Source organism: Pleurodeles waltl, chromosome 7 (assembly GCF_031143425.1).
Source record: "Pleurodeles waltl isolate 20211129_DDA chromosome 7, aPleWal1.hap1.20221129, whole genome shotgun sequence".
NCBI lineage: Eukaryota > Metazoa > Chordata > Amphibia > Caudata > Salamandridae > Pleurodeles > Pleurodeles waltl.
The window spans coordinates 1,134,813,713-1,134,838,185 of record NC_090446.1 but is presented as its reverse complement, the minus strand read 5'-3'; the positions used below and the strand labels follow the sequence as shown (position 1 = coordinate 1,134,838,185).

Below are 24,473 nucleotides of genomic sequence, written 5' to 3'. Positions count from 1 at the left end.
TGGCCGACTTAGCTCTGGTGGAATGAGCTCTAATACCATCAGGAGGATCCTTCTTTGCTAAAGAGTAACACATTTTAATGCAAAGAACAACCCACCTGGAGAGTGTTCTCTTGTGGACTGCCTTTCCTCTCCTCTTGCCCACGTATCCGATAAACAGCTGATCCTCCAGCCTGATCTCCTTCATTCTGTCAATGTAGAAGCTTAACGCCCTCTTTGGGTCCAAGCGATGTAGTCTTTCTTCTTCCTTTGAAGGATGAGGCGGAGGATAGAACGTGGACAAAGTGATTGTCTGAGCCAAATGGAAGGGTGAAACAACCTTCGGAAGGAAAGCAGCCTTGGTCCTCAACACCACTTTATCCCCGTAAAAAGTTGTATAAGGGGGTTTTACTGATAAAGCCTGCAACTCACTCACTCTCCTTGCAGATGTTATAGCCACCAGGAAAACTGTTTTAATAACTAAATATCTTAAGGGGCAGGAATGCATAGGCTCAAAAGGGGACCCATAAGGAAAGTCAGGACCAAGGAAAAAACCCATTGTGGCATAACGAATGGTTTTGGAGGATATATATTTAGAAGACCCTTCAAGAATTTAAGAACAATAGGAGACTTAAACAATGATGGTTGGTCTGGCAGACAAATAAAGGCTGACAAGGCAGACAAGTAACCTTTAATAGTAGCCACTGCACAACCTTTCTGCGCTAGAGACAAAGCAAAAGATAAAACATCTGACAAATGAGCACGTAAGGGATCAATCTGGCTCTCTCCACACCATACCACAAATTTAGACCACCTATTAGCGTAGATAGTTTTAGTGGAGTGTCGCCTGGCCGCTAAGATAACATCCACTACATCAGGCGGGAGAGAGAAGGAACTCAGGTTGCCCCGTTCAATCTCCAGGCATGTAGGTGCAGACTCTGGAGGTTGGGGTGTAGAACCTACCCCTGCGACTGCGAGAGGAGGTCTGCCCTGAGAGGGAGACGGAGCGGAGGGCACAATGAGAGTTGGAGAAGATCGGAGTACCACACCATCCTTGGCCAATCCGGAGCTATTAAGATGACTTGGGCCCGGTCTTGGTGAATTTTCCTCAATACTCGAGGAATCAAGGGTATGGGGGGAAACGCGTAAAGCAACTGGTCGCACCAGGTCATCTGAATCGCATCCCCCAAACCTCCTTGCACCGGATACTGGAGGCTGCAGAATAACCGACAGTGCGAGTTCTCCCAGGTGGCAAACAGATCTATCCGAGGAAACCCCCACATGTGGAAGATTAGACGGACTTGATCTGGATGGAGACGCCACTCGTGGTCGGCCGAGAAATGGCGACTGAGACTGTCCGCACGTACATTCAAGACTCCGGCCAGATGATTTGCTACCAAGCAAATCTGATGGTCCTTTGCCCAGGACCATAGTCGAAGAGCTTCTCTGCAGAGAAGGTACGACCCTACTCCTCCCTGCTTGTTTATATACCACATCGCAGTAGTATTGTCCGTCAGGACCTGAACCGACTGACCGCGAAGGGATGGGAGGAAGGCCTTGAGAGCCAGACGTACAGCCCGCAACTCCAACAGATTGATATGAAACATCTGTTCCTCTGGAGACCAAAGCCCTTTGACCTCCAGATCCCCCAGATGAGCTCCCCACCCTAGAGTGGAGCATCCGTTATGACTGTGGCCACCGGTGGTGACTGCGCGAACGGCTTCCCTTGTGAAAGATTGTTGCCTGCAATCCACCACTTCAAGTCCGCAGCAGCATCTCTGGAGATTTTGACCGAACCTTATAGATCTCCTTTGTGTTGAGACCACTGCCTTCGGAGGCACCACTGAAGAGCTCTCATGTGCCAGCGAGCATGCGTGACCAACAGTACGCAGGAGGCAAACAGACCGAGCAGACGTAGGACCTTGAGGACTGGAATGACCACTCCACTTTGAAACATTGGAACCAACGCCTGAATGTCTTGAATCCGCTGAGGCGGAGGAAAGGCTTGATTCAATGTTGTATCCAGTACTGCCCCTATGAACAGGAGGCGTTGAGAGGGCTCCAGGTGAGACTTGGGTACATTTATCGTAAAACCCAGACTGAACAACAACTGAGTTGTCATCTGCAAGTGATGCAACACAAGCTCTGGAGACTTGGTTTTGATCAACCAATCGTCCAGGTAAGGGAATACCGATATCCCCCCCCCTTCTGAGACTTGCTGCCACCACTGCCATCCCCTTCATGAAGACTCAAGGTGCTGAAGTAAGACCAAATGGAAGGACCGCAAACTGGTAGTGTTGCAACCCCACCACAAATCGGAGATACTTCCTGTGCGGCTTGAGTATAGGGATATGAAAGTAAGCATCCTGCAAGTCGACAGACACCATCCAATCCTCTTTGTTCAACGCCAGAAGTACCTGTGTCAGATTCAGCATCTTGAATTTTTCCTGTTTGAGGAACCAATTCAACATCCTCAGGTCTAGGATTGGTCTCAAACGACTGTCCTTCTTGGGAATCAGGAAGTATCTTGAATAACAACCCTGACCCCTTTCCTGCTCTGGAACCAACACCACCGCACCTTTTGACAACAGGATCTGAACCTCCTGCTGCAACAACAGGAGATGGACTTCTGAACAAAACGAGGGACGGGGAGGGATGGGAGAAAGAAACTCCTGAAAAGGGAGATCATATCCATTTCTCACAATGCTCAGAACCCATGAGTCTGATGTAATCAACTCCCACTCACGGAGAAAAAGACGTAATCTTCCCCCTACAGGAGAAATGTGTTCCCAAATGGGGAGAAAACTAGGGCTGCTTCCCTTGTTGTTGTCCTCCAGAGGAATAGGATAATGCAGGGTGCTGCTGGGTGGCCCCTCTTGTCCTAACCCTCCACCGCCCTCTAAAGGATCGATAAGGGAGGCTGGCAGGCTGTTGGACTGTGGACTAGGGTCCCCCATGGTAGACGGCTCAACGCACAAACAACCTCAACCTCCGAAAGGACCTGAAAGGGGTAGCAGAGGAGGCTTGCAGACCCAAAGACTTCGCCGTGGCCCGACTATCTTTAAAGCGCTCTAGGGCAGAGTCTGCTTTACCACCAGTTTCTCTCCATCAAAGGGCAAATGCAACAAAGTAGTCCACACATCAGAAGAAAACCCAGAGGACCTCAACCAAGCAGGCCTCCTGGTAGCAATAGAGGTACCCATTGCCCTGGCCACCGAGTCCTTAGAATCCAGCCCAGACTGAATTATCTGTTTTGCTGCAGCCTGAGCATCAGATAGAAGTTCACCAAACTGACCCTGTACATCTTGCGGCAGGTCAGGAACCATAGCCCTTGCCGAGTCCATCAGGGAGTGTACATATCTACCAAGAACACAGGTAGAATTTGCAGCCTTGAGAGCCATGCTGCAAGAAGAGAAAGTCTTCTTTGCCGATTGATCCATCCTTTTGGATTCCCTGTTTGATGGAATCACAGAGATGGAGCCTGGAGCAGACCGTGTGGAGCAAGAGGCCTGAACAACCAAGCTCTCCGGGGTAGGATGTTTTGATAAGAACCCCGGATCTCCAGGCGCTACTCTGTATCTTCTTGCCACAGACCTATTAACAGCAGGAGACAACACAGGCTTCCTCCAAAGTTCTAATATGGGCTCCGTAACAACATCGTTGAACGGAAGCAAAGGATCAGCAGAAGTTGTAAAAGGGTGTAGGACCTCCGTCAAAATATTTGTCTTAAATCACCCATTCCGGGGAAGTGTCAAGCCCACTGGCCGAATCCAACCCTTAATATTCACCCAAGGGCTCCACAATCTCCCCCTCTTCCAACAACTGCTGTTGGTACTCTTCCTCTTCTAAAAGCCTCAAGGCCTTTCAACGCGACCTCAGTCTGGCCTCCAACCTCGGCGTCGACATAGAATTAGCAGACATCGATGACAGTGGCTTCAAAACTTGAAGACGCGGAACAGGGGAGGAAGGTTGGCTTCGGTTGAATCCATCATTCGGATCTGGCGGCGGAGTAGATCCTAACGGTGCTGAGGACACTTGAGGCTCCACCGTCGGCGTCGACTGATGGGGCGATGAGATCGGCGCCATAGGTCTGGAAGCACAGGACCTCGAGGCAACATCATCGCCGCCGAACCGGCACCCTCAGCCGTATATTAGGGCATAAACGGCGCCGCCTTTAAGGAGCCGGGGAGCCCAACGAAAAAGCTAATGGACCCGTGGGACCAGCCGGTGCACCAGCAGGGGCCATAGCCTTAAACATCGAGAACATGGCATTTAAAAATGCCGCTGGATCCGCTCCCGGAGCCAGGAAGGCAGGATACCGCTCGTCTCCATGTTGCACCTGTGCTTGCTGGACCTCCGATGCAGCAGGTGAAAATCGAGGACTCTCCTGAGGTGCCACTACCTCGAAGACTGACGGTGCCGGAGAAGCCTGAGGGCTCTGAGGTTGCGGAGTCACTGTCGGACTCACCTGCCACGTCGCACGGCGCCGCCGAGATGGAGACCTTGATCTTGACCGTCTCCGAGCCGATCGACGCTGAGAGTCATGAAAACGTCGTCTCTTGTGTCTCTTCGACAAAGTATGGGAAGAGGATCTACGATGACTCTGATGCCCCTTCTTCGTCTTGGCCAAAAAGAGTTTGGCCTCTTTCTCTTTCAGAGCATTAGGATTCATGCTCTGCCAGGAAACACACTCCTCAACGTCATGCTCAGAGCTTAGACACCAAAGGCAATCGTCATGAGGGTCAGTAACATGCGACCCCCGCACTCTCGACATGGCTTAAACCCTGACTTCCTAGGAGGAGACATTGTAACTAGAAACCGGATTGAAACTAGTAACAAGATGGAACACCTCCAACAGTAGCAAGAGCTAGGAGAATACCGTTAGCGTCGAAGACACGGAAAAAAGGGAACTGACGTCAGCACGCCTACGAGGACCTCTTATTGGCACGGTGACGTCAGACGGAGTTGCGTGGAACCGTGCAATTGTGACGTCCTCGTGGAGAGCTGGGAAGAAGATTTTCTGTCGGATGCTGGCGCATGGGAGAATTCATAAGGTGAGGAATCCACAGTTGTATCCATCAGAACTTCATTGCCCAGGGCCCATGCATGAAATTCTTTGTAATACTGACTGAGGACATTAGCTTGGATAGTCATTCCTCCTAGAATGTGTACTGCTGTTAGGTTCAGCCTCTTGGCTAAAGCCCAATGCCAGATAACTTAACCTTGCATCAAAAAAGGTCTCTATCTGGTGCCTTGTCTGTTTAGCTAATGCATGTTGATGGTACAGTCTATAGCTGTATACTCAACTTCACTTTCAATGATGGGAGAACGGCTTTGTGAGCTAAATGGACCCGCCTTGTGAGTTACAAGTCTTCCCTCAGTCTCCATTGCCCCTGAAAAGTCAGGTCTTGGAGATGGGTTCTCCATTCCACAACAAAGGCATCCGTTATGCCTGCAGATGGAAATTCTTTCTGAAAAGGTACTCCTATGCCTTAATTGTCTTGTTTGCACCACCAAGCCAACAATTGTTTTGTTACTGTGGTCAGGATCAAGTTTTCTTCCCACTGCTCTTCCTCTCACACAACGGTCCTCTAGACATTATTGCAGACGTCTGATGTGCAACCATACATTTGGGCAGGGGTGTGGAATTTATTAAAATATCTACTTGTCCAGGGGACAGGTTGCTTCTCAAATCTACTTGTCCTGTAAAAAGATCTACTTGTCCCTTTGGTGCCATGTAGTGTGGCGCCAAATTATGGCAGCAATCTCATTATGTAAGATCTCTGATAATAGCCTCTCTGATTATGCCAGGGCTACTACCATAGTAGGACTTGAATACTTGCAGTTTCAATCCCTACTGTAGCAATTTCCTTATTTTGCCACCTTTCTGCAGATCTGCATACTGGGGCTGGAGGAAGCAGTAAGCAATAGTTCCAGGGCTGGAATGCCTTTGAGTCTGCAAACCTACTAACCTGCAAGTTTTAAAGATTTCACCAGCTTCTCTCTAATATTTTCCCATAATAAGAAAGGTTGGACATTTACTCCTGACAATGGCAGAATTAGAACTTCTTCCAGGGTTGGGAAGAAAGTGGCTGGAGGGAAAATGAACTTGCAAATACTCAATAGATTTTCACATGAGCTAATCTACACATGCGTATTTACCCATGCTAAAATACAGTTCACAAATATTTTATAGGGGTACGACACATACCATGGGTGCACTTTTGTGACTTTCTTTAAGAATTTGGGGCCACATGTAGGTAGGTTCAGATTTGCGACCCGCAAATTGCGAGTCGCAAATCCGAAAGTAGGATGGTGTCCCTGACACCATCTGTGATTCGCAAGGGCTTCGCAAATGCCCACCTCATGAATAATCATGAGGTGGGTCGCAATTTGCGACCCCCTTGCGAATGGCGGCCCTCACAGGGCTGGTGGCCTGCTGGAGACAGCAGACCACCATGTCTGTGACTGCTTTTCAATAAAGCAGTTTTTTTTTTGTAATGCAGCCCGTTTTCCTTAAAGGAAAATAAGATGCATTACAAAAATGAAAAATGAAACGTTTTTGTTTCACTTTTTCAGAGCAGGCAGTCCATGCAAAAAGCTACCTACATGTGGGTCTTGGTCCCTAATTAGGTCTGGTGTTAACAAAGACATTTTGGTTTTATTAAACTTCTATTTCTCTCTCTTTCGGCTGGCTTTACTGTGATTGATCGCATTCTACTCTTCCACAAGGAGCATATTGGCACACAAAGTAGTTTTGTTCAGTGTCAGGAACTACAGTGGCAATCAGTGACATAATGAAACTGGAGGGTGCCCCTTTGCAAAGAACATGGAGTAGCCCCCTCTCCAGACTCACTCAGGGCAGGTGCTGTGCTGAAGGGGCCCCCTGAAGGGCGGCTGCGGGGCCTTTTTATGCCACTGGTGGCAATGTGTGCTTTTAGAGTTCAAAAACGTTTTTTAGTTTTTTTTGCCAGTGTTTGTTACAATGTTGAGGGCCTGGTAGCTCCCACAACAATAAAGTGTTACAAAAGCCATGTCAAAACAAGACACGCATTGATGAAACTAAAGGACTTATAAAAATATGTCAGATCAGTTGGCTTTGTCAGTGTTTGTTTATTTTCATGCTTCCCATAATCGTGTTGAAAATGGTTACACTGATTTTCCATTAGAAATATTTTTGGGAAATACTAGCATGCATCAAAACATTTTACTAAATGACACTTCATTTGCATCTAACCAGAGAGCATTCTGGGAGCATTATACTTAGCCTCATAGCCTAAACTTTTCAAACATGTGTATACACTTTTTTTTTTTGTACTGGAACCAACGTCAGTAGTGTAGTGTGACCTTAAAACATTTATTTACAGCACTCACCCTAATAATGAAGGCTTTCAAATAATGAACCATAAATACAAGTTTGAATAGCATTATCTTTTGGAAACACATTACCTCAACTGCAGAGAGTTCCACTCTCTGTAAACAGGCAGCTAAAGGGTTTGTGCTGCAGAGGGTTGGACCTACTTGTCCCAAGGACAAAGTAAACATAAAAACTTGTTGTCCTTGACCCCAAACAAGATGTCCCGGGCGTCGGGCGATAGGAATTCCACATCCCTGATTTGGGATAATATGAAATTAGTTACTTACCTGTAATTGCAGTTATCCAGTATTGGTATATTTCATAGATTCACATGCTTGAATTCTTCCCGTCGAAGTGGGAGTCCCACAGTATCTTATAAAGCAGTAAATATATATATATATATATATATATATATATATATATATATATACATATATATACACATATACACACATACATATATACATATCTATATACACACATACATATATACATATATATATATACACATATATATACACACACACATATATATATATACACACACATACACATATATATATACACACACATACACATATATATATACACACACATACACATATATATACACACATACACATATATATACACACATACACATATATATACACATATATATATACACACATACACACATATATATACACACACATATATATATATATATATATATATATATATATATATACACACACATACACATATATAAATATATATGTCCAGTTGAAGGCGTTTGCTGAAACACTTCGACATTTGGCCAGGACAGCGTGATGGTGAATTTGCTCTAAATCTACTATTAAGGATTTTTTTTCATAATAAATTGCTGACGGTGGATTTACATTTGAGAGATTGTTTTGGGATTCTTTTCTCCCAACCGAACACGATCCCTGGGACATTGTGCACCCGTCCGGTGATTTCTTTTTCACTGGGTTTGATATACATATATAAATACATATATATAAATATATATATACAAAATACATATACATATATATAAGTGCATATACATACTGTAGGAAGTTGGCAGGAAGTTGGCTCTGTATATACTATTTCAAAGTAAGAAACAGTGTGCACAGAGTCCAAGGGTACCCCTTAGAGGTAAGATAGTGGCAAAAAGAGATAATTCTAATGCTCTATTTTGTGGTAGTGTGGTCGAGCAGTAGGCTTATCAGAGGGTAGTGTTAAGCATTTGTTGTACACACACAGGCAATAAATGAGGAACACACACTCAAAAGACAATTCCAGGCCAATAGGTTTTTATATAGAAAAATATATTTTCTTAGTTGATTTTAAGAACCACAGGTTCAAGATTTACAAGTAATACTTCAAATGAAAGGTATTTCACTTAGGTACTTTAGGAACTTTGAATAATCACAATAGCATGTACAGTTTTGGCAAAAATGGCAATAAGCTATTTTAAAAGTGGACACAGTGCAAAAATCAACAGTTCCTGGGGGAGGTAAGTAATTGTTAAGTTCACAGGAAAGTAAAACACTTACAGGGTTCAAAGTTGGGTCCAAGGTAGCCCACCGTTGGGGGTTCAAGGCAACCCCAAAGTTACCACACCAGCAGCTCAGGGCCGGTCAGGTGCAGAGGTCAAAGAGGTGCCCAAAACACATAGGCTTCAATGGAGAAAAAGGGGTGCCCTGGTTCCAGTCTGCCAGCAGGTAGGTTCCCGCGTCCTCGCGGGGCAGACCAGGGGGGGGTTTGTAGGGCACCGGGGGGGACACAAGCAGGCACACAAAAGTATATCCTCAGCGGCACAGGGGCGCCCGGTGCAGAGTGCAAACAGGCGTTGGGTTTTGTATTGAAAGCAATGGGGAGACCCGGGGGTCTCTTCAACGATGCAGGCAGGCACAGGGGGGGCTCCTCGGGGTAGCCACCACCTGGGCTAGGCAGAGGGTCGCTCCTGCACTGGAATTCGGTTCCTTCAGTTCCTGGGGGCTGCGGGTGCAGTGTTGGTTCCAGGCGTCGGGTCCCTTGTTACAGGCAGTCGCGGTCAGGGGGAGCCTCTGGATTTCCTCTGCAGGCGTCGCTGTGAGGGCTCAGGGGGGTCGTCTCTGGCTACTCATGGGCTCGCAGTCGCCGGGGAGTCCTCCCTGTAGTGGTTTTCCGCAGGTCGAGCCAGGGGCGTCGGGTGCAGAGTTGAAAGTCTCACGCTTCCGGCGGGAAACATGAAGTCCTTAGAGTTGTTTCTTTGTTGCAAGAAAGTTGCAGATTGTTGAACAGGGCCGCTGTTCACGGGAGTTTCTTGGTCCTTGGTTGCAGGGCAGTCCTATGAGGCTTCAGAGGTTGCTGGTCCCTGTTGGATGCGTCGCTGTTGCAGTTTTCTTCGAAGATGGGAGACAGGCCGGTAGGGCTGGGGCCAAAGCAGTTGTCGTCTCCGTCTTCTCTGCAGGGCTTCAGGTCAGCAGTCCTTCTTCTTGTTAAGGTTGCAGGAATCTAATTTCCTAGGTTCTGGGGGCCCCTAAATACTGCATTTAGGGGTGTGTTTAGGTCTGGGAGGGCAGTAGCCAATGGCTACTGTCTTTGAGGGTGGCTACACCCTCTTTGTGCCTCCTTCCTGAGGGGAGGGGGGGCACATCCCTAATCCTATTGGGGGGATACTCCACCTACAAGATGGAGGATTTCTAAAAGTAAGAGTCACCTCAACTCAGGACACCTTAGGGGCTGTCCTGACTGGTGGGTGACTCCTCCTTGTTTTTCTCATTATCTCCCCTGGACTTGCCGCCAAAAGTGGGGGCAGTGGCCGGAGGGGCGGGCATCTCCACTAGCTGGGATGCCCTGTGGCGCTGTAACAAAGAGGGTGAGCCTTTGAGGCTCACCACCAGGTGTTACAGTTCCTGCAGGGGGAGGTGAGAAGCACCTCCACCCAGTACAGGCTTTGTTCCTGGCCACAGAGTGACAAAGGCACTCTCCCCATGTGGCCAGCAACATGTCTGGTGTGTGACAGGCTGGCAAAAACTAGTCAGCCTACCCTGGAAGTCAGGTATGTTTCCAGTGGGCATCTCTAAGATGCCCTCAGGGAGTATTTTACAATACATTGCACACTGGCATCAGTGTGCATTTATTGTGCTGAGACGTTTGATACCAAACTTCCCAGTTTTCAGTGTAGCCATTATGGTGCTGTGGAGTTCGTGTTTGACAGACTCCCAGACCATATACTCTTATGGCTACCCTGCACTTACAATGTCCAAGGTTTGGCTTAGACACTGCAGGGGCATAGTGCTCATGCATATATGCCCTCACCTGTGGTATAGTGCACCCTGCCTTAGGGCTGTAAGGCCTGCTAGAGGGGTGACTTACCTATGCCATAGGCAGTGTGAGGTTGGCATGGCACTCTGAGGGGAGTGCCATGTCGACTTAGTCATTTTCTCCCCACCAGCACACACAAGCTGTGAAGCAGTGTGCATGTGCTGAGTGAGGGGTCCCTAGGGTGGCATAAGCCATGCTGCAGCCCTTAGAAACCTTCCCTGGCATCAGGGCCCTTGGTACCAGGGGTACCAGTTACAAGGGACTTACATGAGTGCCAGGGTTGGGCCAATTGTGGAGAAAAGGTACAGTTTAGGGAAAGAACACTGGTGCTGGAGCCTGGTTAGCAGGGTCCCAGCTCACTTTCAAATCATAACTTAGCATCAGCAAAGGCAAAAAGTCAGGGGGTAACCATGCCAAGGAGGCATTTTCTTACACATACATATATATATATATATATATATGTACACACACACACACATATATAAATACAGCATGAGAGGATCAACGGATCTACAGCAGCGCTCAGTGCAGACCCCTGTAAGGCACACATCCAATCCAGACCCCGTTTAAAAAATAATAAAGAAACACCTACGCCCACTCACAGACCCATACAGCCACTCACACAACCACAGCCACTCACACCCACTCACAGACCCACAGAGCCACTCACACTCATATTGTAGGACAATTTATATAAAGAAAGAACAGTGGAATTCACAAAATAAATAGCATTCCAAACCAAAGAAATTCACTGAAAAACACAAACGCTACAGGGATGTTATAGTTAGGTTCAGATTTTACACACACAAAACCACAGAAATTCAGCTCTGACAGTTATAGGTATCTCAAATAACTACAACTCATGTCTTATTGTAATTATAACTCACGCCCTCGTCATGCACTGCTAATTACCTCACATATTACATCAGTCATGACATCTACTATGACATAATTGATAATATCACTGCAACATTTGCAATGATATTATTGATGCGAAAACTGTGCATGTCAGCGCAGACATCACTGACAGTGAGGCCGAAAGACAGAGTGATGATGTTGATATTTCTAAGACAATCGCCTTTCTCTAGAACTCCCTTTCCCGGATTCCCGAGGGCATGAGAGATCTCTTCAGCCTTCTCTTTTTGGTCTGTCTTTCTCCTCATATGATGGGCCCTCTCAACTTGGTAACTTCTAAGTCACTTTAAGTCCTTTTGGACATATTTTTACAAATGTCAGTCCATTACCAAGTGACAGCTTGGTAAACACATCATACAGACCTAGTAGCAGTAAAAAACAGTGAAGCTGTAAAATTCAGAGTTTGTTTTATGTTTAGATCAGAGATAGAGGTGTGAAACTTTCAAGATGCTCTGTAAGTCCTGTTCACATGAGCCAGAAAAAGGAACTGGTTCTATGAAGTAACTGCCAACCGAGTGCACTATAGGGAGAGGAACCTTCTGCACTCTTTAAGAGACAGGACACTTATCTAAAGCCTGTTATATTGCATTTTCTTTTCTTTCATAAATTGTCACCTTCCTGCACTTTAAATGCTGCAAGGCAGACTTGAAACTATTATTTCAGATTCATCACAGTGCCTGAGGAAAATAAATTTGAGCCACTTCACAGAGTGTGACTCATCATAACAGACACTGACACCCTGTGAGAATGTTAAATGAACAATACATCTATGAGAAGTGTTCCGGGGTCCAAGCAGGCAGTGCAGAATTATTCTAGTGCTTATGACTATCACTGAAGATCATACAATGTAGAATGTAACTTTCTGAATACACAAATAACGTCCATGAGCAAAGCTTGTCAACTGCAGTCAAGAAAGTTGTTCTGAATTGGAAACTGTTCTACCACAATGTACATTATCACAAGGAGTCACGCAGCTACACCTTCACCTAGAACTAAAGGCTTTCCAGTATCTGAGTTAACTTGTGTCTGGTTCTGTCGGACCTTATCTTCCAAGCTAGGAGGGAACAAAAGTGCTTGCCATATTCAAAGTGATGCATCTTACTACTTTTCCAATCGTCTTGAATTATCTTAGCTAGCCTGCCTTCATGCTCAGCCTTCATCCCTTCAAGTCCTAGACGCAGAGCGGGTAGCCTAACGGGCTCACTTATCAAAGCACTTTGTAACTCAGATTTTTTCATTGTAATTCATGCCAAAAAAGCATCTTCTAGTTTTCTTATTTCTGATTTCCTCCTTATCACTAAATTATTGATGTTCCTCTTAAAAAAGAAGACTTATAGGTATCCCAAATTACGGGCTGGCTAGTGGTCCCAATAATAATAAGAAAAAAAACAGGAAAATCGATCCTTGAGTGCCGATCATATTTTTTTGCTATAGAAGGTAAACCCCCTAGAAGTTCATGATTTATTACATCATACGTCTACAAGATTCAAATCACTCATTATAGCCCTTGGTGTGCATAACATTTCGGGGGGAGTTTGTATGTTTAGTCGTTTTATCTACTTCCTCATGTAAGACATTGTTAAAATTGCCTCCAACTACTATAAGGGCAGGTACTTCAAACAGATGCTGTTGTAGCATCTCCAATGGTGAAGGGTCATCAACATTCAGACCATAGTATGCAGCACAACACAAGTGCTTACCACCAATCACAAAATTGCTACTAACCATTTTCCAGTACTGTCAGTTTCATATTTTACAAGCTTTATCACTGCAACTTTTCTAATGATAATGGCCACCCTATTGCTCAGAGCGGTTATATGATGGAACCACATATGCTGGAATAACACATGCCTTAACAATGCAGTCAGAACCAAAACTGCGTTGTTTCCACGCATGCCTTTACAATGAATTTCGTTGTAAAAGCATGCCTAGTAAAGGCATGTATGGAGACGCATGCGAAATGGCATGCATGGTTCTGTCATGCAAATGCCCCAACTGCCCTGAGGCCAAAATTGACCCCATCCCTAATACCTAAACTACCTGACCCCCCACCCGCCCTAAACCCTAAAAAAAATAAAAAATACTATCCTAACCCCCACCCTCGCCCCTATAAACTAAAGTACCCCGATGCCCCCACCCACCATGAACCCTACCAAAATAATACTCCGATCCCCCACCCCGACCCCAAAAAACTAAACTACCCCACCCACCCTGAGCCCTAAAAAACTACCTAACCCCCCCACCCTGCCCCTAAAAAGTAAACTACCACGACCCCCCACCCCTAAAAACTGAACTACCACAACACCCCCCACTCGCCCGCAGCCCTAAAACCTTCCCCACTAATAAGGAAACTACCCCGACCCCCACCCACCCTGAGCCCACTGTCCATTAAACACTATGCAATCCTTGTTTCTTCCTAGACCTCAATCCATTGACATTTCAAGTTACTATTTTAATCTCAGGGTTCTTAATATCAAATCTCCTACTGTGACCCCCATTCTGTTTCATAGATAGAGCCATACATCCAACCTTGTCTAAGACTACATCTTTCCCCTCTATTCCAATTGTGTAACCTGAGGACTTATTTTTTTGTATTTTACCCATATGTTCTCCACCCACAGGGCCCCCTACAACCCACCCTGAGGAACTCTCCCTGCCACCCCCAACCGGCCTTTGGCAGCTTGTCAGCCATTTGAGAACTTGCACTGGGAATGACTAGCCTAATCAATACATGTGTCTGAACTATCCACTCTTGCTTTCGATTTTTCTTTGTCAGCCAATTTCATCTCTGTAATTAAGCCATGAACTTCGGCAGGGTCACGGAGATTCCGCATCTTATTCTTTTACAGGATCCGCAACACTGTGGGGAACTTCATCTGGACCTTGGCACCCGGCTTCTGTAACTCATCAATTCTGAAACCAAGCTACAATTGCCACTGTGCTGTCCTCTTGCCGATAACAAACCTCACTTGATAAGTGCATTCTCCATGGTTCAGAGCTTTTTCCTCTTGTGCACAAGTCAAAATCAGCTCCTTTACATCATATGTATGAAAGTTTACGAGGATCTTCACAGGGGTTTTATGATTACCAATTGGCTTAAAAGGGACCCTGTGGACCCTTTGAATTTCTTTTTCTAGATCTACCTCTGGTTTGTCCCGCAAGACCCCATCTTTCAGGAGTTTGATTACATCGGCTTTTACATCTCCTGCTTTCTATCCTCTATAAGGTAATTTTAGAGAACCTAATACCTAATACCACCACTGAAGCTATTGTTTAATGCAATTTACCTTAAGGTGGAGAAGGTCCCGCCCTCTTGGTCGGAGACCACTATAGTCTTAGTTCTAAAGACACCCAAAGTCTCAGCTAAAGCACAGTCTTGTAGGCCAATATCATTGCTCAAAACAATTACAAGATATGTGTGGTCTGTCCTGATCAGAGAGCTCTGTTCCAGGGAGGCACTAAAATGAAGTGACTCACCTTCTGATTGGCACTATCGATTTGACGAGTGCTAATAATTCTCCTTTGACGGTTGCCACTCTGGACACCGAAAAGGCTTTTGCCTTTACCCAAAACTTGTTTGGAACATTGCAGGGGCTATATGATGCACCAGCAGCAAGGGTTCTGGTAAATGATGTGCTATCAAACCACCTCCCGATAACAAGAGGCACTAGAAAAGGTTGCCCACTTTCATCCCTTTTGTTTAACTTCTAAACATAACCATTTGATCAGCGGATCAGGGCAGAGCAAACTATGTTCCCATCCAGCGTCTCCGGCTTTGAGGTCAAGCTGGCATTGTATGTAGATGGTATTCTGCTGTACACTAGCAATCAGGGTATTCAGTACCTAGGGTAGTCGAGTATGCAGCTGAATGTGAGGCGATCTCGGGATACAGGATAAATAACGATAAAACAGAGGTCACAGGATGGAATATGAAGAGTGATATGCAGAATGCTAGGATGCAAATGAGGTACCTGGGAATCCAAATATTTCAAAAACTGGATTGCATCCCCTTGGTTAATCTAAAAAAAGGTAACCATGAAATCAAGACGCTATTAAGGAGGTGCAATAATCTACCATTAACGATATATGGAAGAACAAATCTAATTAAAATTATGGTCTTCCTTAAGGTCTCCTTTTTGTTTAACTCTGTGCCCCTTATGTTTCCAAAAGAACAAATTAGTAAGCTCCAGGGAAAAGTGAGTAGTTTTGTATGGGCACATAAAGGAATCAAACTAACATGGAAAAAGCTCAGGAGGAAAATGAGGGCAGATGGGTTGGCGTGACCTGACTTTCATATATATGGCCATGCATTTCAATGTAAAAAAAATCCTGGATGCCAGCTAATGTTCTAGATAACACACCTATGGGTAGACTGTAAGCAGTCAGGTTGATGAGCCATGAAGGTAGCCATTTTTTGTATAAATATGGAAACCCTAAACATTATATATTTTTTTTTAAAGTGAGGCTAACAGTCCTTATTGCCACACTAAGAACATGGGTCTATTTCAGGAAAGGTTTTAATATCACCTACTATGCGTCTTCAGCTCCAATCTGGGACTCACCTGGCACACCTGAATGTTTAAATGACGCCCTAAGTTGTCTCTTAAGACAAGCGGGTCTGAACTACTGGGCGGACCTGAGAGATGGGATAAGAATAGTAGGGTGGCAAGAACTGACAGGGCTCACTGAGGGTAGGCGCTCAAAGTTTAAGTACTATCAGCTACAGTCTTGGTGGGCATCACAGGAGTGGGCTCAGGGGCCTGGGGGAGAGTGGGAGATCACTTAGAAAGTAGGGGGACATTAAAAAACGAAGTAGCACTTTGCTACTCAGACTTTGAGGCCGAAGACAAACATGATCCTGAACCATCCTCAATTTAGAGAAACTATCTAGCTGAGGCCGACATGAAGCAATTGTGGAAAGGAGCTTTGACTACCTTATACTCAGGGGTAAAACTGCACCACTCTAGAGAAACCATTATTTTACTATCCACTGGGCTTATTGGACACCAAGCAGGTTGACAAAGGTGGTTGGCAGGACACCTGCCCGCCTGAGGTGTGGTGCCTTACAAGCAGATTGAAGTGAACAAAGACGGGGTGATCCACCACAAATGTAAGTTAAAACTCGTCTTTATTTGTTAGCGCGACCTAGCGTCCAGCCACTCCGGAGAAAACTGATTAAACTGTCATCTCCGGAATGCTTAGACCGCGTGCGTTCTAAGGAACGCACTAAGAACCCACACACAACATATCCTCTTGTCTTCACATAAAACAACCAATAGAAAAATGCTAAAATAACGATAATGTAATGAAGAAAATAAATGACATAAACTTAAAATAGGAAACATCTTTAGCAATCAACTTGTTACATCATATACAGTCTTTCAAATCATTAGATCACGTATGAAATGTTGTTACTCCATAATATAGTCCTTCAAATAACTAGGACACTTGTGAGTCCTCATGGATTGTTCACGAACAAGTACCTTTGTTTGCGAATCCTCTCTCTCTTGAGTTGCACTGGTACCTTGTGACACCCACTCTCCAGCTTCAGGACAGTTACCATGACCTTCACCAGAAGTAGATGCTCCCACCCCACCCCAGAAGGAGGAGCTAGGACATTCATCCTCCATCTGATTTAAAGCACACTTACCACCCCTCTGATACAAAGCCACATTTCTCACATTCCACTTCTCTCCCCCTTCAATCTCAACTTGGAATTTTCCCACCTTCTTCACACGAAAAGGGCCTCTAAATTTTGAAAGACCGGCCCTTACTCTACCTGACTTGACTTTGACCCAGTCTCCTACCATCAAACCATGTTCGTGCTGAGAGGGCACACTCATCTTGACTCCCCCAGATGCAACCCACTCCTGAAGCCAAGAGGGAATCAATTTTGACCCCATCGATCTCCCTCTCATCGCTCGGAAAGGAGATACCCCAGTAGCACTATGAATCGTGGAACGATAGGCTCGTACCACATCAATTATCATTTTCTGCACCCAACAATGATTAGCCAAAGCTAATTGTACTGTTCCTTTGATTAATCTGTTAGTTCTCTCAACAATTCCATTACCCTGTGGGTAATATAGGGACGTCCTGGTGTGTCGCACTCCACAATGCTTCAAAAATACACACATCTCATTCGAAGTCAATTGAGTGCCATTGTCTGTGATAAGAACCCTGGGGATACCTTCCTCCATGAAAATATCCTCTAAAACCTTTATGGTTGTGGTGACATCACGTACAAACTTAACCACTAACCACCTTGAGTGTACATCCACCACCACTACTGCGAAACGCATTTGAAAAGGAACTTCCAAAAGTGGACCAATGAAATCCAAACAAATTGTGTGCCACGGTTTCCCAGGATCTTCAATATGTCCTTCCACCCTGCCCACTCCTACTTTCAACCTCTTCTCGCTCTCTTTGCATAATCTACATTGCTCCACCCAACAGTTAACCTGTCCATCCAATCCTGGCCACCAAAAATACTCTTTCAATCTCCTACGCGTCATCCCTTGACCCAAATGACCTTCATGAGCTAAGTAAAATAATTTAAACCTCAATCCAACCGGTGGAACAAAACGTTCCCCCCGCATCAATACGCTGTCCCCACAACACGACAGTTCATCCAACACGTCCAAAAAGGGTCTAACAGACAACGGGAGAGTACTCTCTCTTCGAGTCCCTGAGGAGACTAGTTTAAAAACGCATCTCAGACAATCATCAGCCGCCATCTCATCCTTCCATTCCTCCAGTGTAAATGTACCTAAACCCCATTCAACAACATCACAGATAGAAGCCACAGCATCATCCGTATCACAAGACTTAACCGACTGAGCATCTACCTTCTCCCAGTCAAGCGACAACTTAGACAGACAATCAGCCTGAACATTTTTCCAACCCTGAACATACTCAATGCGATACAGATACTCCTGCAACCTTGCAGATAGCCTAGCCAACCTCGCCGACCCCTTCCCCGCACCACCAGCAGATAATATCCTTAATATTGGTTTGTGATCACTCCTCAACGTAAACTCCAACCCCCACACATACGTTCTGAAATATTCAGTGCCCCAGACAGCCGCTAAAGCCTCACGCTCAATGACAGAATAGTTTCGCTCCGTCTGTGTCAACGTACGAGAAGCAAACGCGACAGTCTTCTCCTGATTTCCATGTACCTGTGATAATACTGCTCCTAAACCAGTATCACTGGCATCCACAGTCAAGATAGAGCGTAACTTAATATCAAAAGCAGTCAAAATACCTGCATCACAAATCTCATTCTTAATTCGATTAAAACAACCCACCTGTTCATCAGACCAACAAAACTTACTCCCCTTCCTCAACAACTTCCTTAAACCCTCAGTCTTGCTTGCAAACTTATCTACAAACTTGGAGTAGTACTCCACCAGTCCTAAAAAGGACCTCAATTGGTCTTTGTCTGCAGGTGCAGGTGCGAATTTGATGGCCTCTAAAAGACTTTTCTTTGGTTTAATGCTCCCTTTAGCAATAGAATACCTGAGGTAGTCAATTTCCTCAACCAAGAAAGTACATTTCTCCTTATTCAAACTTAGACCAGATTCTCCAATGATCTTGAGTACTTTCCTGAGCGCGACATTATGTTCATCAGCTGTTTCACCCATCACTAGTATATCATCTTGGAAAAATAATACATCCTTCAAGCTACCAAACATCTGACCCATCAATCGCTGAAATACACTCGCTGCGGATGCCAGACCAAAAGGCATACGAGTGAATTGAAAGGTACCTTCCGGAGTGACAAATGCTGTGACATGCTTAGAATCTGGATGAAGTCTAATCTGATGATAAGCATTCCTCAAATCTAATTTTGAGAAAAATCTACAATTTTTGACAGCAGATAACAACTCATTTATATTTGGTAAAGGATAAGTATCCACCACAATGTTCTGATTTACAGACCTCAAGTCTACACATAGCCTCACCTTCCCATCAGATTTCCGCGTAATAACAACCGGAGAAATCCATGGAGAAACTTCAATGGGTTCAATGGTACCCTCCAACAACATGTTGCTAATCACTTTTTTGACTTCCTCTCTTACCACAAATGGTATCTTGCGAACTTTATGCTGAATAGGGTGAGCATCCTCTTTCAACACTATCTTATGCACATAACCTTTTAAACATCCTAATTCCTTCTTAAACACGTCCCCAGCCCCCTCCAAAATGTCTTCCAAATGCATGTTATCCACCAACAAAACTTGATTGGGCGCTCTAGGACTGATGACAATGTTGAGATCAAATTGATGCATCCAACCCAAAATAGGTCGTCCTTCAACAGACACATAGATTTTTCCAAGAACTTTCCTTCCCCCAAACTGAATTTCCTTACACATATAACCCAACAAATGAATCTCGACCCCCTGGTACCCACCCGGTGATATATCTTTTGGTAACAACTCTCCCTTCCCCCAATAACACTTAAAAAGGCTCTCAGGAATTATGGTGTACAACGAACCAGAGTCCACCATGAGGTTTAGTTGAACTTCCCCAATTAAAAAAGAAGCCGTAGGCCTAGAGCATCGACGATCACTCATATTCACTCTCACGGTTGCCTCATTTTCAACTACAAGTACCCTGTCCTCACAAGAAGATTCACAACATTCCTCAACTATATTTATGCTTGAACTAGATTCTTTAGTACAACGGTTATTTTCTCTGCACACACGGGCATAATGCCCTCTGCGACCACACTTACGACACTCCTTATTGACAGCAAAACATTTCTTGGAGTCGGCTAAGTGTGAAGTACTACCACACCTATAGCACTCCCTCCCCTTACCACTGACAAACCCGCCTCTCTTTGGTGCAGTATCAGTTTCTGGACGTAATATTGTAGAATTACTGGATAAGGCCATAACTTCCACAGTTTTCTCTTTCTTTTCCAATTCCTTTATACAGCGTTTAGATTCTTCCATCACCTTTGCCAAGTCAATTGCTTCTTGCAACGTGGGATTCTTTGCTGCCCATAACCTCTCCTGAATCGTTTTATCACGGCACTGCAAAATAAGTTGATCTCGTATTAACTCATCCGTCATGGTGCCAAACCTACACTTAACAGACAATTCCCTCAACCGCGACACCAAATCATCAATACACTCATGATGATCTTGAGGTTGAGTATAAAATTTGTACCTAGCTAAAACTAAATTAGTCTCTTTTGCGAACCTGTTCTCTAATCTTTTAATCGCTTCCTTATAAATGTCATCCATAGGTTGTCCATTGGGCCCTAAATAAGGGGGAAGATATTTAAAAATCCTCCGGCCCTCACACCCCAAAGTACTTAAAAGGATAGCATTTATTTCTTTGAGAAGAGTAACCCTGACCATCCAAGGCCACAATATAATTCTCCAGCATTTCTATCCAATCCTCCCAAGGAAGAACTGGCATACCTGGGACTGGTAAAAATAAAGGTGGTGGAGAAATATTGGAGTGAGAACCCATCACAACAATACTCTACTAGTACTAAAAACAGAATGAACAATGCAATACAGTGAACAGAGAAATCGTTACAGATTACACAACTCTCACAGTGTCTATCTGCCCTTAAATGTTGATGCACAGCGTTATAACATCAGCACCTTCAAACTACTAATCATCCTCTTTTAAACCGATACACTTTACACAAACAGCACATGTGTAAACACACTATCGGAAACAGAATAAAGTTCTCTCAGTCTCTTAGTATCTTATTGTAGTTTGTAGTTCCTTTTGTATTTCCTTTTATTGAGATACCATGCAAGTCTGTCTGTAAAATCAAAATACACCGAGCAGGAAAACAATCTCCACCGGACTGCTCCTCCAATCCTCCAATGAAACACTTCGTTGTTTTTAAACACAGGAACACTTCCGGGTTCACAGCTCCACTGAAACACTTTGTTGTTTTTTTAAGAACAGGAACACTTCCGTGTTCACAGCTCCGAAATCCACTGCACAAGAAGTGCCGGTGCCAGAAGGTTACTGCGCCAGCTCCAAAGGCGTCCGTAACTGTCGCAGGAAAACACGTGCCTCGTGCACCGGAAATACCAGCGCCCGTAGTGTAAACGCACACTGCCAGGGAAAATGCCAGGGAAAATGAAGCGTGACGCGTTGTTGTGCTCACGCCGAAGAGACAAGCAGGAAAATCCTTGCCGGCCAAAACCGCCATGAAGATCACCGCCGATGGCAGCAGGAACTGGCGGCAGGAACAGGATCCATAACTATAAACAGCAGGAACTGGATCTAGGACTGACCTAGGTCGCGCCAAACCCTCGTCGCCAAACTGAAGTGAACAAAGACGGGGTGATCCACCACAAATGTAAGTTAAAACTCGTCTTTATTTGTTAGCGCGACCTAGCGTCCAGCCACTCCGGAGAAAACTGATTAAACTGTAATCTCCGGAATGCTTAGACCGCGTGCGTTCTTAGGAACGCACTAAGAACCCACACACAACACAGATCTACACGTTTTTGTCTTGTCCTGCATTGTCGTCCTTCCGGAATAAAATAAGTAACATCTTCTGTGAAATAATTGGGTATCAACCTAAGGTTTACCCTCAGCTGGTGTTCTTTCCGAGTTGAAAACCAGCATGAATGATGCCAAGATGAAGCTCTATGTTGTCTTATGACACGGAGAGAGGTATGCAAGCTATGGAAGTCTACTGATCCTCCTTCTGTGAAGGGGCTATTTAAAAACGTCAACTTAGTATGCAAGGTGGAGATGACGGGATTCGGCTAGTTACAAAAAGGTTTGAAAAAACTATGCTGAACAGTAATAACAGCAGCCTTCTCCAATGGTTACCCCCTACATGCTGTGGATGCTATGCTGGCGAGGTCAGCGGGTTAACAGCATCATTCTCAGTGTGGCAGTTTCATCAGCAGAGGGAACAGCGCTATGAGAAACTGATGGTGTAATGAGGACAAAGAAAATGTAAAACAAAAAAACAAAAAAACCTTCACCTACAACTGATGAAAATCCACTTACCTCGGAGGTCTTCATTGCCCAAAACAGAGCCATGCGGGTCGTACCACTGCAAAACATGAAACTAGAGTGAGGAACCTCTCCACAAAGGGGATTCCTATCAATTATATGAAATGAATCAGTGCTTCTTTGAAGTGCATAATTTTTCAATGTTAAATACTTACTCACAGAACAGGTACACTACAGGTAGAAGTGCAAGCCTTCATTGGAGAGTAAGAACTGAAAAGTTGTTTTCACACCAAAGCAGGTGCAACACGGACAGACAGCACTGCAAGCCTAAATCATGTATGTATAAGGTGCAGACTTAGCAACAATAGCACACGTCTCCCTTACAAACAAAGTAGGTACAGAACCTGAAGATCTCATCACACAGAAGAAGGGTAACAGCAGTGACCCCTTCCCTCACACACCAACTAGGGATAGCATGAGCAAAGCTACAAATGCTTTCCTCATATAAACAATTCAGGCAGCAACAGTAAAAGTTTACTCAAACATGTGCAGAACAAGCACAAAGGTAAAACTGATGAAAGCTTCTTTCCTAAAATGAACAAGCAAATCAGAGCACCAGCACTAACTTTCCTCACCTACACACACACAACAGTTGACAATTGTAAAGCATTATAGGCTTTCCTCCTGCACAAACATACCGCAAAAGTAGAAAATACAGCAGATCAGACACAGCTAAGAAAACAGTAGTGCTAGAGTCCCGTTCTCCTGGTGCCCTACCCTAGTGAGGCCATGCCTCTGATTTCAGAATTTCCGGCAGGCTCATTAAACTGTCCTTCTCAGACCTTGTCACAAGTCTCACCTTCTCCGGTCTTGTCACAGGGTGGGATGGCATCAGGAACCTGACTGACCTCACCCAACTGTGGATGGGAGTTGGGAGAGAGTGGGGTATAAAAGTAAGAGGCAAAGCAGGCTGCTGAAATCTCGAACCTAGGTGGTACATCAAATTGGTGTTTGTATGGGCAGGCTTGAGTTTTCAGTTTCTTGCATAAGTGCTCGAGGTGGGAAGGAGCTTTTCTTGTGCCCTAAGGGTCTACGAGGTGGGAAGGAGCTTTGGTTGTGCCCTAAGGGTCTATGAAAGCCCTCACCAGCAGGTGGGAGTGGGTGTGTGAGAGTGTGTGTGTGTGTGTGTGTGTGTGTGTGTGTGTGTGTGTGTGTGTGAATGAATGAGTGACCTGCGGAGTGTGTGACAATAACCGAGCACAAGTGACATAAGTGTATCCGATCCAAGTGGGAATGAGTGAGTCCGTGACTGAGAATGAAGGCCACTGAGTGACTAAGTGAAAGAGAGTGAGAAAAGTGTGTATGGTTTGGTGTTAAGCCTGTGATCCTCCCGCTGGCCATGGCATCCTGGAAGTCATTCTTGGCTTATGGAGTCAAACACTGGCATACTGGAGGTATTTTGTAGCATACAGGGCACCCCATGGCAAAATTAAACACGCACTGCAGGTTATTCTTGGCTTAAGGGGAACCCATGGTAAAATGCTGGTGGTGGGATATTGGAGGACATTCTTGGCATGTGGGACATCTAAGCAAAATGCAGGTGTTGGCATACTGTAGGTAATCTTTGGCATTAGGAAGGCCAACATGGCATATTGGGGTGATAGAGGCAGGGAACTACACACAATATTGGCCCATCATGCTAGAGGTAATTTATCACAAATGGGTCATCCTTGGTATATGGATGGCATCAAAGGCAAAATTCTGGCACTGGCATATTGCTCATAATTCTTGGATTAACAGAACACCCATGGCTTATGGAAAGGACCCATGACAAAATGCTGGCCCAAACAGAGTAGCAGGTGATTATTGACATTGTATCCTCTGCACGTCTTAAAAATGGATTAAACTCCTGGGAAGCATCATGTTTCGTTGGCTTGGCACACCATTAAAATGACTTATTTATTGAGTGCCATGTCGG

At 45.0% G+C, this 24,473-nt stretch overlaps 1 protein-coding gene across 1 annotated transcript in view; it reads right to left on the bottom strand.

Annotated features, from left to right (window-relative positions):
- The window catches only part of LOC138246022 (uncharacterized), a 672,335-nt gene that overhangs the window by 502,020 nt on the left and 145,842 nt on the right, over positions 1–24,473 (bottom strand). The window contains exon 5 of the mRNA XM_069200173.1: positions 22,550–22,595. Coding sequence (XP_069056274.1) covers positions 22,550–22,595 — 46 coding nt within the window. The remainder of the gene's footprint in view (positions 1–22,549; positions 22,596–24,473) is intronic.